The 13,197-nt window shown below is 46.8% G+C and overlaps 1 protein-coding gene across 1 annotated transcript; it reads right to left on the bottom strand.

The window, feature by feature from the left end:
- Positions 1-3,397: 3,397 nt before the first annotated feature.
- ACOD1 (aconitate decarboxylase 1) lies at positions 3,398-11,949 on the bottom strand. Its single transcript, XM_070943464.1, has 5 exons — positions 11,866-11,949; positions 9,492-9,653; positions 7,613-7,702; positions 5,236-5,441; positions 3,398-4,355 (listed from the first exon to the last, which is right to left on the bottom strand). The coding sequence occupies exons 1-5, from the start codon at positions 11,947-11,949 to the stop codon at positions 3,398-3,400; spliced, it is 1,500 nt and encodes a 499-aa protein (XP_070799565.1).
- Between the last annotated feature and the right edge of the window lie 1,248 nt (positions 11,950-13,197).

Genomic DNA, 13,197 nt, shown 5'->3' with positions numbered 1-13,197 from the left:
GGAATGGAATGGGAATAAAAATAGAATAACAGAGTTGGAAGGGACCTTAGAGGTCTTCTAGTCCAACCCCCTGCCCAGGCACGAAACCCTACACCATTTCAGACACATGGTTGTCCAATCTCTTCTTGAAAACTTCCAGTGCTGGAGCTTTCACAACTTCTGGAGGAAACGTGTTCCACTGATTAATTGTTCTCACTGTCGGGATATTTTTCCTCAGTTCTAGGTTGCAGGAATTGGGTATGGCCAGTCTAGTGAAAAGAAGGACTAAGGGTAACAAGATAGCCATGTTCCAATATTTGAGGTTCTTCCAGAAAGAAGAAGGGGTCCACCTATTCTCCAAAGCACCAGAAGGCAGGACAAGGAGCAATGGATGGAAACTAATCAAGGAGAGAAAGAACCTAGAACTAAGGAGAAATTTCCTGACAGCTAGAACAATCAGTGGAATGATTTGCCTCCAGAACAGTGGTGGGTTCCTCCTGGTTCGGTCCAGTTCGGCCAAGCCGGTAGCGGTGGCGATATGACGTCACCGAACCGGTTCCCCCCCACCCTCCCCACGTTATTCTTACCTTTTATGTGGTTCCACCCCCAATCTATTGCTGCCTCCTGAGTCCCAGCTGATGACTAGAGGGGAAAAAACTGTTTAAACTCTTGCCACGGGGCTTCAAAGGGCCGTCCTACAGCTGATCAGTATTAAAAGCAAACAAATGAGTCGGGTCGTAAGTGCGAGGACTGGTCATAAGTGCGAGGACCTTCCAGAAATGACTGACCAGCTAGCCACGCCCACCTAGTCACATGACCTCCAAGCCACACCCACAAAATAAGCCACGCCCACAGAACCGGTAGTAAAAAAATTTAGAACCCACCCCTGCACCAGAAGCTTTAGGTACTCCATCTCTGGAAGCTTTTAAGAAGAGATCAGAATGTAGCTGGAAGAGACCTTGGAGGTCTTTTAGTCCAAGAGCAATCAAAGAAGAGCCAATACCAACATCCAGAGTGGTAGACCAGCTCCCACCTATAACAGCTCCTCTCCACCTTGCAATCAGTCAATCAAAAACAAAGCTGGAAGGGATCTTGGAGGTCTTCCAGTCCAACCTCCTGATCAAGCAGGAGACCCTGTAACATTTCGGCCAGGTGGCTGTCCAGTCTCTTCTTAGAAAACCTCCGGTGATAAAGCACCCACAATTTCTAAGGGCAAGCTGTTTCACTGGTTAAATTGTCTTCACTGTTAGGAAGTTTCTCCTCAATTCCAGGTTGCTTCTCTCCTTGATTGGTTTCCGTCCATTGTTTCTTGTCTTGCCTTCAGGTGCTTTGGAAAATGAGTTAACTGTTCTTTGTGGCAGTCCCTCAAATACCGGAGAGATTGGAGAACACTTTGTGTGAAATGGTATAGGGCAGTGATGGCTAACCTTTTTGCCATCACGTGCCAAAAGCAGGGGGGGATCGCGCCCGTATGCATGCCCACACCCATAATTCTATGTGCCCCGCCCTCCCGCGCATGCGTGCACAACCCCCTGCTCCCCCCCGCTTTTGGCATGCAATGGCACAGTGGGCCCGTTTTTTCGCCCTCCCCAGGCTCCAGAGCCTTTCTAGGAGCTTGGGGAGGGTGAAAACAGCCTTCCCCACCCCCCGGAGGCTGGAAACAACCCATTTGCCAACTTCTGGTGGGACTGGAAGGCCTGTTTTTTGCTCTCCCCAGGCTCCAGAGCCTTTCTAGGAGTCTGGGGAGGGCAAAAACGGCCTCTTCCCCCCACCCCGAGGCCCTCTGGAGGCTGGAAACAGCCTGTTTCCCTACTTCTGGTAGTCCCAGAAGGCCTGAAAATGGAGCTGAGCTCGCGTGTCCACCAATATGACTCCACGTGCCACTTGTGGCACGGGTGCCATAGGTTTGCCGTCACGGGTATAGGGTCTTCTGCTTGAGCAGCAGGTTGGACTAGAAGATCTCCAAGGTCCCTTCTAACTCTGTTATTCCTGCCCACTAGCTGACTTTCATGGCTAAGGCAGAACTTGAACTCAGGGTCTGTTACTTTCTATCCTTGTGCCTTAGAAAGAGTTCAGAAATCAATGAGAAGAATCTAGACAAAAGTGATTCATATTACAGGGTATTTATAAGAAAAGCCACCATTCATACACAAGCAGGCTGACGTCTGTCACAGTTTGTTGCAGCACATCCAACCAGACACACAATTAAATAATTCTGCAGGATTCATCTACATAAGAAAATGTCTTTATATACAATACCATGCAGGAGAATTCAGCATACAATATCAGGAACAGAGAAGCAATATTCATAGAAACAAGTCAATATAGAGTAGAGAGATACAAAGGCAAATATATTGTACAGAAGTTCCCATTATAGAGGCCAAATCAACTCTTATATACAGTTCAGCAAGGCTAAGCCACGCCCAGCCTCCAAACTGTCTCTTATGGCCCCATACAAACAAATACTATGTTTCAGTTTCCAAACAGTCCCCATTGGCTGACCTGTTACCATGTCTATCCAAACCGTCTATCTTAGTACAGGTAGTCCTTGACTTACGATTGAGCTAACATTTTTGGTGCTAGGCAAGACAGTTAAGTGAGTTTTGCCCCATGTTATGACCTGTTTTTCCATAGTTGTTAAGCGAATCACCGCAGGTGTTCGGTCAGTAGCACTGTTGTTAAGTGAATCAGGCTTCCCCACCGATTCTGCTTGTCAGAAGGTTGCAAAAGGGGATCACATGATGTCCAAATTTTGATCACGTGACCACAGTGGTGGTGCAATGGTCGTTAAGTGTGTAAAATGGCCGTAAGTCACTTTTTCCAGTGCTGTTGTAATTTTGAATGTTCACTAAACGAACTGTTGTAAATGGAGGACTAACTATACTAAGGTTAGACAGGAATCAACGAAGCTCAGATAATGCTAGGTCAGTGATGGCTAACCTTTTTGTCAACGTGTGCCAAAAGTAGGGAGAGCGTGGGGGCAGGTGTCACGTGTGTGTGTGCCCACACCCATAATTCTATGCACCCCACCACCCCGCGCAGGCGTGTGCGACCCCCCACGCTCCCCCCACTTTTGGCACACGATGGCGTGGTGGGCCCGATAGGCCCATTTTTCACTCACCCCAGGCTCCAGAGTCTTTCTAGGAGCCTGGGGAGGGCAAAAACAGCCTTCCTCAACCCCCCTGGAGGCTCTCTGGAGGCCAGAAACAGCCCATTTCCCAACTTCCGGTGGGCCCGGAAGGCCCAAAAATCAGCTGGCTGGCATGCACGTGCTGAGCTAGGGCAACGCTCGCGTGCCCACAGATATGGCTCCGTGTGCCAACTGTGGCACGCGTGCCATAGGTTCGCCATCACGGTGCTAGGTCGTAACTGACTATGTAGGCCAGGCCTGGAAGGTCCTTCTGGGACCAGGTAGGTCTCACAAAGTTTCCCTCTTACGTTGCCGCAAATCTTTTGTCAGCTCAGCTCCTCGAAGAAGTGAGAATAGCTCCCCGCAATCATCCAGGGATTCAAGCTTATCAACTGTTTCTACAATGCTTTCGGCCACTTCTGGGGAGACTGCGGCAACGGCATTGGTGTGGAACTTCTTCACCAAATCCCCACGGCTCAAGGGCTTCCTCCAGTGCCCATAGAAGGTTTCGCAACGCTCTGCCCAGGTGTCTCCATCCTGGAGGACGATTTTGACCCCGCAGTAAAGGCTGTTGAAGCTGGGGAGATTGTCCGGAAAATGCTCCAGGCTGGTTTTTCGGAGGAGGTCATTCAACTCCGGCCTGGACAGTCTCTGCGGTGTGAAGGATTCGGCTGAGATGAAGCCATCCAGCAGCGCTGAGCAGGCGGCAAACTGGAAGGAGTGCCTGGCTTCGTGTTCGGAAGAAGGAAACGGCCGATTAACATATCTAATGTTGGGGACATCAAGCACGATGGCCTTGATGCAGTTAGTGGGCAGAGACTCCCCATTCCGGGCAAGATGCTTCCTTACTGCCAGGGCAGCTTCCGCCATCCAGTGTGTCCCCAGATGCGCCGGGAAGCTCTTGAAGGCCACATCTTGTTGGTCCAGCAACCAAGAGTAGGACTGCAGGCTGGGCAGTGTCTGGGGCAGGTAATCCATGTAAAAGGCCCCAAAGCCTGACTCGAGGTCCAGAATCAGCTTGCTGGCTTGCAGGCCCAGAGAAGCCAAGAGAGCCGCTTCCGCGCCGTGCCGGCTGGCATTGCCCATGTGAAGTGGTTTGGTCTGTGTGGCTGCGTTGGCCAGTGGGGCACCGGCATAAGAAGCGGCTACAGCCAGGGCTTCCTTACACTTGAGTTGGTTGAGGCCCAGGAGTTTTGCAGTGGCTGCAGCACTTCCCATGGTGCCGAGAATGGAGGGTGGGTGGAACCTGGAAGAATCAAAATGCCGTTATAACTCTGAATGGCCACTAAACACACTGTCGCAAGTCAAGGACTGCTTGTACATGGCATAAGTACAAAGAGAACAATAGCTTGCATCATTGGTGAAATGTAAATTTTGTTACTACCAGTTCTGTGGGCGTGGCTTGGTGGTGGTGGTGTAATATGACTGAGTGGGCGTGGCCAACTTTTTTTTTTTTTACTTTTAAAACCATTTTTTTCTACCGTTGAAGAGGTTGTAAAAATATATGCTTTTAAAGCCTCTGACAATCCTAGCTGACTTGCCTGATCGGCAGAGGTTTTCTTTTTTTTTTTAAAGCCTCTGATGATTCCAGCTGACTTGCCTGATCGGCAGAGGCTTTCTTTTTTTTTTTTTTAAGCCTCTGACGATCCCAGCTGACTTGCCTGATTGGCAGAGGCTTTCTTTTTTTTTTTTACTTTTAAAAGCATTTTTTCGGCCAAAGAAGTTGTAGAAAAAATGCTTTTTTTTAAAAAAAAAAAAAGCTTCTGATGATTGCGTGGCTCAGCTGGGCAATGGGGGTGGAGGCAGGGATTTTTGCTACCGGTTCTCCGAACCACCCGCCTCCATCGCTACTGGATCAGGCGATCCGGTCCGAACCGGGAGCATTTCACCCCTGGCTTGCATCCAGTCAAGGGGTGCCAATAAATGATCTGCTCTGCCACATCGGAAAGCCCGTTCAGGATCTGGTCCTCAAGTAATGACCATCTAACAAAGAAGCCCACTCAGTTTAGATAGGAATAAATGAAGCTCAGATGATGCTAGGTAGAGTCGTGGCTGACCATTAAGCCCATGCCAGGAGAGTCCTCCTGGAGCTTATTTTAGAACAAGTTAAAAAAACAAACACAGACCTTTTAGGAAGATTGCTGGCCTCCTTGGAGAAGCTCATCAGTCTGCCTTGCACCTCGATCCCAACGTTGAAAGCCAAAAGCAAGTCGCAGCCAGAAATCCTTTGTTTTTCGGCCACACCTTCGGCGACGGCCATGAGGGCTGACAACACTGGCCCCGACGGATGGGTGGTTGGATGCCACGTATCATCAAAATCCATGGAGTGTATCTGTGAAGGGGGAGGCAGAGAAAGGGAGAAAAAATTTTGAGTCGGAGCTGCAACTGAGGTAGGGGCTTCACCTTCTCTCCTGCGTTTTTAGCCCACTTGGGGATCATCTGCCTCATGCTGAAATCAAGATGGCCGAAGGTTCTCCTCAAGACCATCTATAGCAGGGATCTCCAACCTTGGCAACTTTAAGACTTGTGGACTTCAACTCCCAGAATTCCTCAGACAGGAATTCAACTACTTACCTTTGGACAGTTGCAGCCAGGCCTTGTATACCTTGGCCCATTTCTTCTGCAGCCGGCAAGGCTTTCCTGAAGGCCTCTGATCAATCCAGAGCTCTATTATTGGCTGCAGAGGCCTTCAGGAAAGCCTTGCTGGCTGCAGAAGAAATGGGCTAAGTGGAAGACATCCCCTCCAAAAATAAGACCTGGTACCTTTTTTAGTGGCAAAAAAATATAAGACAGGGTCTTCTTTTGGGGAAAATATTGTTCTGTCCCCGTCCCACACAGGCACACAAACAGACAACCAGGGGTTAAATAAACTGGCAGACAACCAATTCTTCTGATAAGATGCTTGGCAGCAACCCAGTAGCTGCTTGCCAAGAACTTTACTCAATAAACAAAAAACCCACAGTCAAGAATTGTCCAGTTCGTAAAATAAATCCAAGGTCAATAATGTTGTTTCCAAAGATGCAATATGACTCGATAGTAGTTAGTTTTGTCCGTCACAGAGTCTGAATGGCCACCTCACCCCCTTTTATACCCTGTGGGGTGTGGTCCAGTGACTCAGCCTAATCTCTGGCATGCCTTTTCTTCTGTTGTGTGCGCTTATCTTTGCGACGCTGCCGAGGATCCAGCCAAGACTCATTACCCTCATCACTGTCACCTGTGGCTGCGTGGATGTGCTTGGCCCCGGCCCTATCTCTTGCCCTTCGGCGGACACCGAAGGCATTGCCAGAGAGGAGGGTCCTGGAGAGGGAGGCCTTGCCAACTCCTCTCCTTCACTCTCGGAGTCCTCTCCTGCCGATGACACAGGCTCAGGTAATGGAGCCACAACAAATATTGGTATATATCCCCAGACAGGTGAGGAGTGCTCTGCCTATTCACACAGGTTTTTTTTATATATCAGTGTGTCCATAAGTGTCTGAACCTACATGCACATCTCATATTTGTTTTTTGGAGGGTTTGTTAAATGCATAGATCCTTTTCTTTCTTGCCTTACTGTGCACGTCACTTTTAAAGGCTGTGGAGTAGCCAGAGGCTTCCCTCACCCCAAAAACAACCCTCCCTCTTGTTTTCCCCCACAGCCACATTTAAAGATTGAAATTCAGGAGGTCTGAAAAGGTGAGGAGGGAAAGAAAAGGATGGAAGATTAGATTCCCAGCATAGATGGATCTCATTATGTACCGTATTTTTCGGAGTACAAGACGCACCTTTTTCCCCCAAAAAGGAAGGGTGAAAATCTGGCTGTGTCTTATACTCGGAATGTAGCCCCACCCAGCTTCTCAAACGGATGCTTCAGAGGCTGAAAAAAGCATCAGAGCTCACAACCAAGGAACCTGTTGCTAAAATTCACCTCTGGGAACAGCTGATTGGGGGTATTCCGGGAGACTGATCCACCTGCCAATCAGTTTTTTTCTTATTTCCCCCCCAAAAAACTAAGGTGCATCTTATACTCCAAAAAATACAGTATTTTTTAAAAAAAAACCAAGCCAAACCAGGTTTATATATATAAAAGTAAAAAGTTGAGGTTTGATGTTAGTCTCTTATTCTACTACACCAAAGGGAGTCCAAGGTCAATGCTGTTCCCTCCTTCCTTCCTTCCTTCCTTCCTTCCTTCCTTCCTTCCTTCCTTCCTTCCTTCCTTTCTCTTTCTTTCTTTCTCCTTCCTTCCTTCCTTCCTTCCTTCCTTCCTTCCTTCCTTCCTTCCTTTCTCTCTGCCCTACACTTTTCCCTTCCCTTTTTCCTCCCTGATTATTTTCTTTTGTATTTTTGTATTAATAAATATTTTAATAAAATAAAATAAATAAACAATCCAAGCTTGTTCCTCAGTCCCCAGCACACCCCTGCTCAGAGTAAACGGATGGAGTAGTGGCTATATAGGCCCTAGGGACTTTCTCCCAGCAAAAAACAGGTGGAATCAGAGGGTGGTAGGGAGTACCAAGAGTTTCTTACCGCCACACCGTTCACCAGTGCTGCGTAGAGCGGAGGCAGCTTGAGCGTTGAGCATCCCCAGACAGAACTGGATGAATCCGAGCTGTAAATCTGGAAAAAAGAAAAAGAAAAAAATCCCAATTCTGCTTAGGAGGAACTTTTACATGTGAAGCCAAGCAACCGCTTCTCTTTATTCTCTCCTAGGCTTATTCCACCAAGAGCATCAAATGCAAGGAATCAGGAGCCAGAACAGAGTTCAAAAGTTCTACAAGTTTATTCCAAGCAACCCTATACACAAGAATCTGATCTACTAAAGGTCAAGGCAAATTGGTGCACAAGCAATGAGCAGATGCTCCAAAATCCAACAATGTATCTGTCAGGTCCAAGACCAGGCTAAAGTAAACCAGGATAAAGTTCGAAAGTATTCATAAGTTTATTCCAAGCAACTCTATACACAAGAATCTGATCTACTAACCGTCAAGGCAAATTGGTGCACAAGCAATGAGCAAATGCTCCAAAATCCAACAATGTATCCACCAGGTCCAAGACCAGGATAAAATAAACCAGGATAAAGTTCGAAAATACTCTTAAATTTATTCCATGCAATCTATACACAAGAATCTGAACTACTAACGGTCAAGGCAAATTAGCACCGGATAAGAGTCAATGGACTTCAAGGGGGGACTGGACTTAGGTCTCTTATAGCAGCATAGTGACTCCAAACTGATAGTGCACTTGACCCCACTCTCTGGCTTAGCTTGGTTATCTCCTATAAAAAGGCAAGAGCAAGAGGACCTACTCCTTCTTATGCAGAACTCACGTGCACAGATCTCCATCATCGGCAGGTTAGATGCTAACCAAAGGCAGCAGTTTGATAATGGACTCCATGGTTGCTATTATTTGGGGGGTGGGGTGGCCCTCAGGCTATCTGGAACAGAGTCCTCGGGGTGGAAAAGGGCCCCCTTTGCTGGAGGAAGGGGCTGGAGCATTACCCCATCTACCCCATGCCAGCCCAACCAGGAAGAAGAATCCTCAGGTGGAGATTTGATATACCCCTTTAGGTGAACAGAGGTGGGAGGGCTTCAGGAAAAGGCCACCTTGTGCTAATCTCCATAGTGGAAAGAAATAACAATAAGGATAACCTGTGGCAAAATACAAGGCTGTTATCTTAAAACAGGAATGTGGAACTTTGGCCCTTTGATGACTTGTGGACAACTCCACAAATTGACGTCCACAGGTCACCAAAGGGCAATAGCTCCCTACCTGTGCCTTAAAAGATCAATAACTGCCTAGCCCAAAAGTTATCAATCAAGATCACGTGAGATACTAATACCACTCTATAAAGCCTTGGTAAGACCACACTTAGAGTACTGCATCCAGTTTTGGTTACCACCCTATAAAAAAGATGTTGAGACTCTAGAAAAAGTGCAGAGATGAGCAACCAGGATGATTAGGGGACTGGAGACTAAAACATATGAAGAACAGTTACAGGAACTGGGCATGGCTAGTCTAGTGAAGAGAAGGACCAGGGGAGACATGAGAGCAATGTTCCAATATTTGAGGGGCTGCCACAGAGGGGGAGGGGGCGCAAGCTATTTTCGAAGGCACCTGAAGGCCAGACAAGGAATAATGGATAGAAACTGGTCAAGGAGAGATTCAACCTGGAAATAAGGAGAAATTTTCTGACAGTGAGAGCAATCAACCCATGGAAGAGAAGTTGCCTTCGGAAGTTGTGGGAGCTTCATCACTGGAGGCTTTCAAGAAGAGACTGGACTGTCATTTGTCAGAAATGGTATAGGGTCTCCTGCTTGGGCAGGGGGTTGGACTAGATGATGTACAAGGTGCCTTCCAACTCTGTTAATCTGATTTGAGGTGAGAATTAGACAACAGATCCTCTTACCTTGCTGTACTGGATGAGCTTCTGGAAGACGTCGGTTCTGGTGCCTACCAGCCCGACTCCCAAAGTATCCAAAATCATCCGTTTGCTCCTCTGAACAACTCGGTCGGTCAGGTGGCTCGGATTCAACCCGTGGATCACATTAGCAAAGTTTCCCGTAATATTCTGGCAAAGAGAAACCAAACCGTGTCAGCCACGTTTCCTCCTCCCCTGCCATTTTCTCCAGACCCCAACCTGCTTGGATTTATCTTCGCAGAAGCAAATCACAGGTTATCCTTGACCTACAACCGTTCATTTAGTGACCAAAGTTACAACAGCACTGAAAAGAGAGACTTATGATGGTTTTTCACACTTAGAACCAGGGGTGAAATGCTCCCGGTTCGGACCAGATCACCTGATCCGGTAGTGATGGAGGCGGGTGATTCGGAGAATCAGCAGCAAAAAATCCCTACCGCCCCCCCCCACCATTGCCCAGCTGAGCCGCACAATCATCAGAGGCTTTTTTTTATTATTTTTAAAAGCATTTTTTCTACAACCTCTTCGGCCGAAAAAATGCTTTTAAAAGTAAAAAAAAAAAAAGCCTTTGATGATCATGCGGCTCAACTGGGATCATCAGAGGCTTTAAAAAAAAAAAGCTTCTGCCAATCAGGCAGCTCAGCTGGGATCGTCAGAGGCTTTTAAAAGCATTTTTTTTACAACCTCTTCAGCCGAAGAGGTTGTAGAAAAAATGGTTTTAAAAGTAAAACAAAAAAAAATTGGCCACCCCTACTCAGTCATATTACCCCACCACCACCAAGCCACGCCCACAGAATCGGTAGTAACAAATTTTACATTTCACCACTGCTTAGGACCATTGCAGCCTCTCCGTGGTTGTGTGATCAAAATTCAGACTCTTGGCAACTGGCATGTACTTATGACGGTTGTGGTGTCCCAGGGTCATGGGAACCCCTTTTGGGACTTTCTGACAAGGAAAGTCAATTGGGAAGCCCAGATTCACTTAACAACCGGGTTACTAATTTAATAACTGCAACAAGTCGCTTAACAGCTGTGGCAAGAAAAGTCATAAAACGGGGCGGGGGACTGCTTAACAACTGTCTCATTTAGCAACACAGAAATGTTGGGCTCAATTGTGGTCGTAGGTCAAGAACTACCTGTAATACCCTGTGCATTTCCTAACCCTGCTGACCAGCTACCCTCATGGAGCAGAAACACAATTTTTATCAGAAAACGAAAAATCCTTTGGTTCCGATAACTTCATTTCCGCAGCCCCCCTGGCTCTATCTGACAACGTAGACCAGTGGGACTGAAGGAAGTGCCAAATTTTGACCCACAACCTGCTCTTGCCCAGTTTTTGCAAGCTGAGGATAGGTGGTCTCTACCTCACCTCGCTTCAAGGACCTGGTAGCCTTGCCAACAACAGCAGAAAAAGCAGAAAAATTTTGGGGGAAAATAAAAAAAATGGCTTAATGAGATTTTAATGCGAAAGATTGAATGGCGACCAGAGACATGCCTGCTCAGTTCCAAACTGGAAAATATCAAAAGAGATTCATGGTATCTTGCATTACACATTATCACAGCGGCGAGATTGGCGTACGCTCAATTTTGGAAAAATCAAAATATCCCAACAGAGGAGACAATTATAAAGAAGATCTTAGAATGTGCGGAAGCAGATAAATTGACCAAAAAACTAAAAGACAGAGACCAAACACAAATATGTCTATCTTGGGAAAAATTTTATAAATGGTTAGAGAAGAGGAAATTATAACCCACACTAGATGAGGAATTGTATATATTGAGAAACTTATATTGTACAAGTAAAGTGAGGTCGGATAGACCTAATTGATGTATAAAGGTATATAAGTTGTTCTGTCTTCTCCGGAACATAATATGGAAACATAGTACCGAATATTAGGTTATTAAGGTACTACATAGAAGTATGCCTTTCTTTTTTCTTCTTCTTCGTTTTGTGTTGTATTGTCTTGTGTGTTATTTATATGATGTGTTGTTTGTTCTTTTTAATGGAAAATGTAAATAAAGATTATTTAAAAAAAAAAAAAACATTGGCCATGGCAACAGCTCACACATACATCCCATAATGTTAACCTTGGGCCTACAGGCGCTGTCCGGAGCAGAGGAAGCTGCTTCCAAGTTCTGGCTCAGCTTAACCAGTCTGTGCTGGTCTCTCAGACCTCAAGGACAATTTCCTCCATCTCTGTTGCTTGACTCTACTCGAAAGAATCCATCTTCAACATGGATTAGGTCTGCTGTCTCCTGTAGACAAAGCCACACATCTCTCCCTGCCTAAGCCCTCTGCCTCCTCCACTTTCAGCCAAAGCATCCATGCCTCCTCCTGGGAACAAGACACATAAAAACCTACCTTGGCCCACATGATGCCACGGAGTGATGTCCTGTGCCTGCAAAGACCACGCTGGAGAGGACTGAACCTCTTCCTTTTATACATGTTCAAGGAGGAGCAAGGGCCTTTCAACATCTCCAATTTTCCCCGCTCTCCATGGCCCATTAGATGCTGCTGCCCGGTATTGCAACAGGCTCTGCGTTGACAGCAAATCACGTGTTGAGTCAAACAAGATGATTTGGGACTTCCAAAAAACTCTTGTGAGTGACGCAGCGGTAGGCCCCACCTATCCCCGGTGGCGTTTGTGTGTTGTGAAAGGACACAGCTGGAGGAGAGTCCCCAAACCTCTTTCACAAGTGAGGCTTCTTGACTAAGGAGACAACGGATATTTACAGGGATTCCCACAGTAGAAGAAACACTGCTACTCTAGGTCTTGTCAGCCTGACACTGATAGATGGCAGAAACCCAGCTACTGCAGACAGTCCTTGATTTACGGCTGCAATTCAGCCCAATGTTTTTTTGTGGCTAAGCGAGATGGTTGTGAAGCGGCTTTCGCCCGCTTGAACGGCCTTGCTTGCCACCGCCGTAAAGTGAATCCCTGCGGTTGTTCAGTTAGTAACACGGTTGTTAAACGGATCTGGCTTTCCCATCGTCTCTGCTGGTCAGAAGGTTGCAAAACAGGTTCTCACTCGAAAAATGCAGTCATCGATCATTCTTGCCTAGGTTTCAAGTCGAGGCAGGACTGACACTCTGATTCTTGGGTATTGGCAGCATGAAATGAACTGGCAGTACTTTTGAACTCTATCCTGCTTCTTGACTTCTCGCATTTGACAAGTGTATACTGCTATAGCCTCTCTTTTTTTTTTTAATTTGATTTATATGCCGCCCTTCTCCAGAGACTCAGGGCGGCTTACAATGTGCTAAGCAATAGCCTTCATCCTTTTGTATATTTATACAAAGTCAGCTTATTGCCCCCACAAACTGGGTCCTCAATTTACCTACCTTAGAAAGGATGGAAGGCTGAGTCAACCTTGAGCCTGGCGAGATTCGAACCTGCAGTAATTGCAGGTTCTTGGCTAGGTTTTGTGCAAATCCAGGAAGCAGGCAAATACAGAAAACTAGCACATATGTGGTAGTCGTTCCCGACTCTAGGGGGCGGTGCTCATCTCCGTTTCAAAGCCGAAGAGCCAGCCCTGTCCGAAGACGTCTCCGTGGTCATGTGGCCAGCATGACTCAACGCCAAAGGCGCACGGAACACTGTTACCTTCCCACCAAAGGTGGTCCCTATTTTTCTACTTGCATTTTTTACATGCTTTCGAACTGCTAGGTTGGCAGAAGCTGGGACAAGTAACA

This window comes from Pituophis catenifer, unplaced genomic scaffold (assembly GCF_029215685.1).
Source record: "Pituophis catenifer annectens isolate HBS135680 unplaced genomic scaffold, rPitCat1.0.hap2 SCAF_4, whole genome shotgun sequence".
In the NCBI taxonomy this organism is placed as follows: Eukaryota; Metazoa; Chordata; class Lepidosauria; order Squamata; family Colubridae; genus Pituophis; species Pituophis catenifer.
Note: the sequence above shows the minus strand (reverse complement) of the source record. Positions and strands in the feature narration are given on the sequence as shown.

What these genes read in the sequence shown, in the direction of transcription:
- ACOD1 (XM_070943464.1), bottom strand. Translation starts at nt 11,949, where the DNA reads ATGTATAAAAGGAAGAGGTTCAGTCCTCTCCAGCGTGGTCTTTGCAGG. An exon ending in GTGGCATCATGTGGGCCAAG is followed by an intron (nt 9,654 to 11,865) that starts GTAGGTTTTTAT and finishes TCTCTTTGCCAG; the next exon opens with AATATTACGGGAAACTTTGC. An exon ending in AGCTCATCCAGTACAGCAAG is followed by an intron (nt 7,703 to 9,491) that starts GTAAGAGGATCT and finishes TCTTTTTTCCAG; the next exon opens with ATTTACAGCTCGGATTCATC.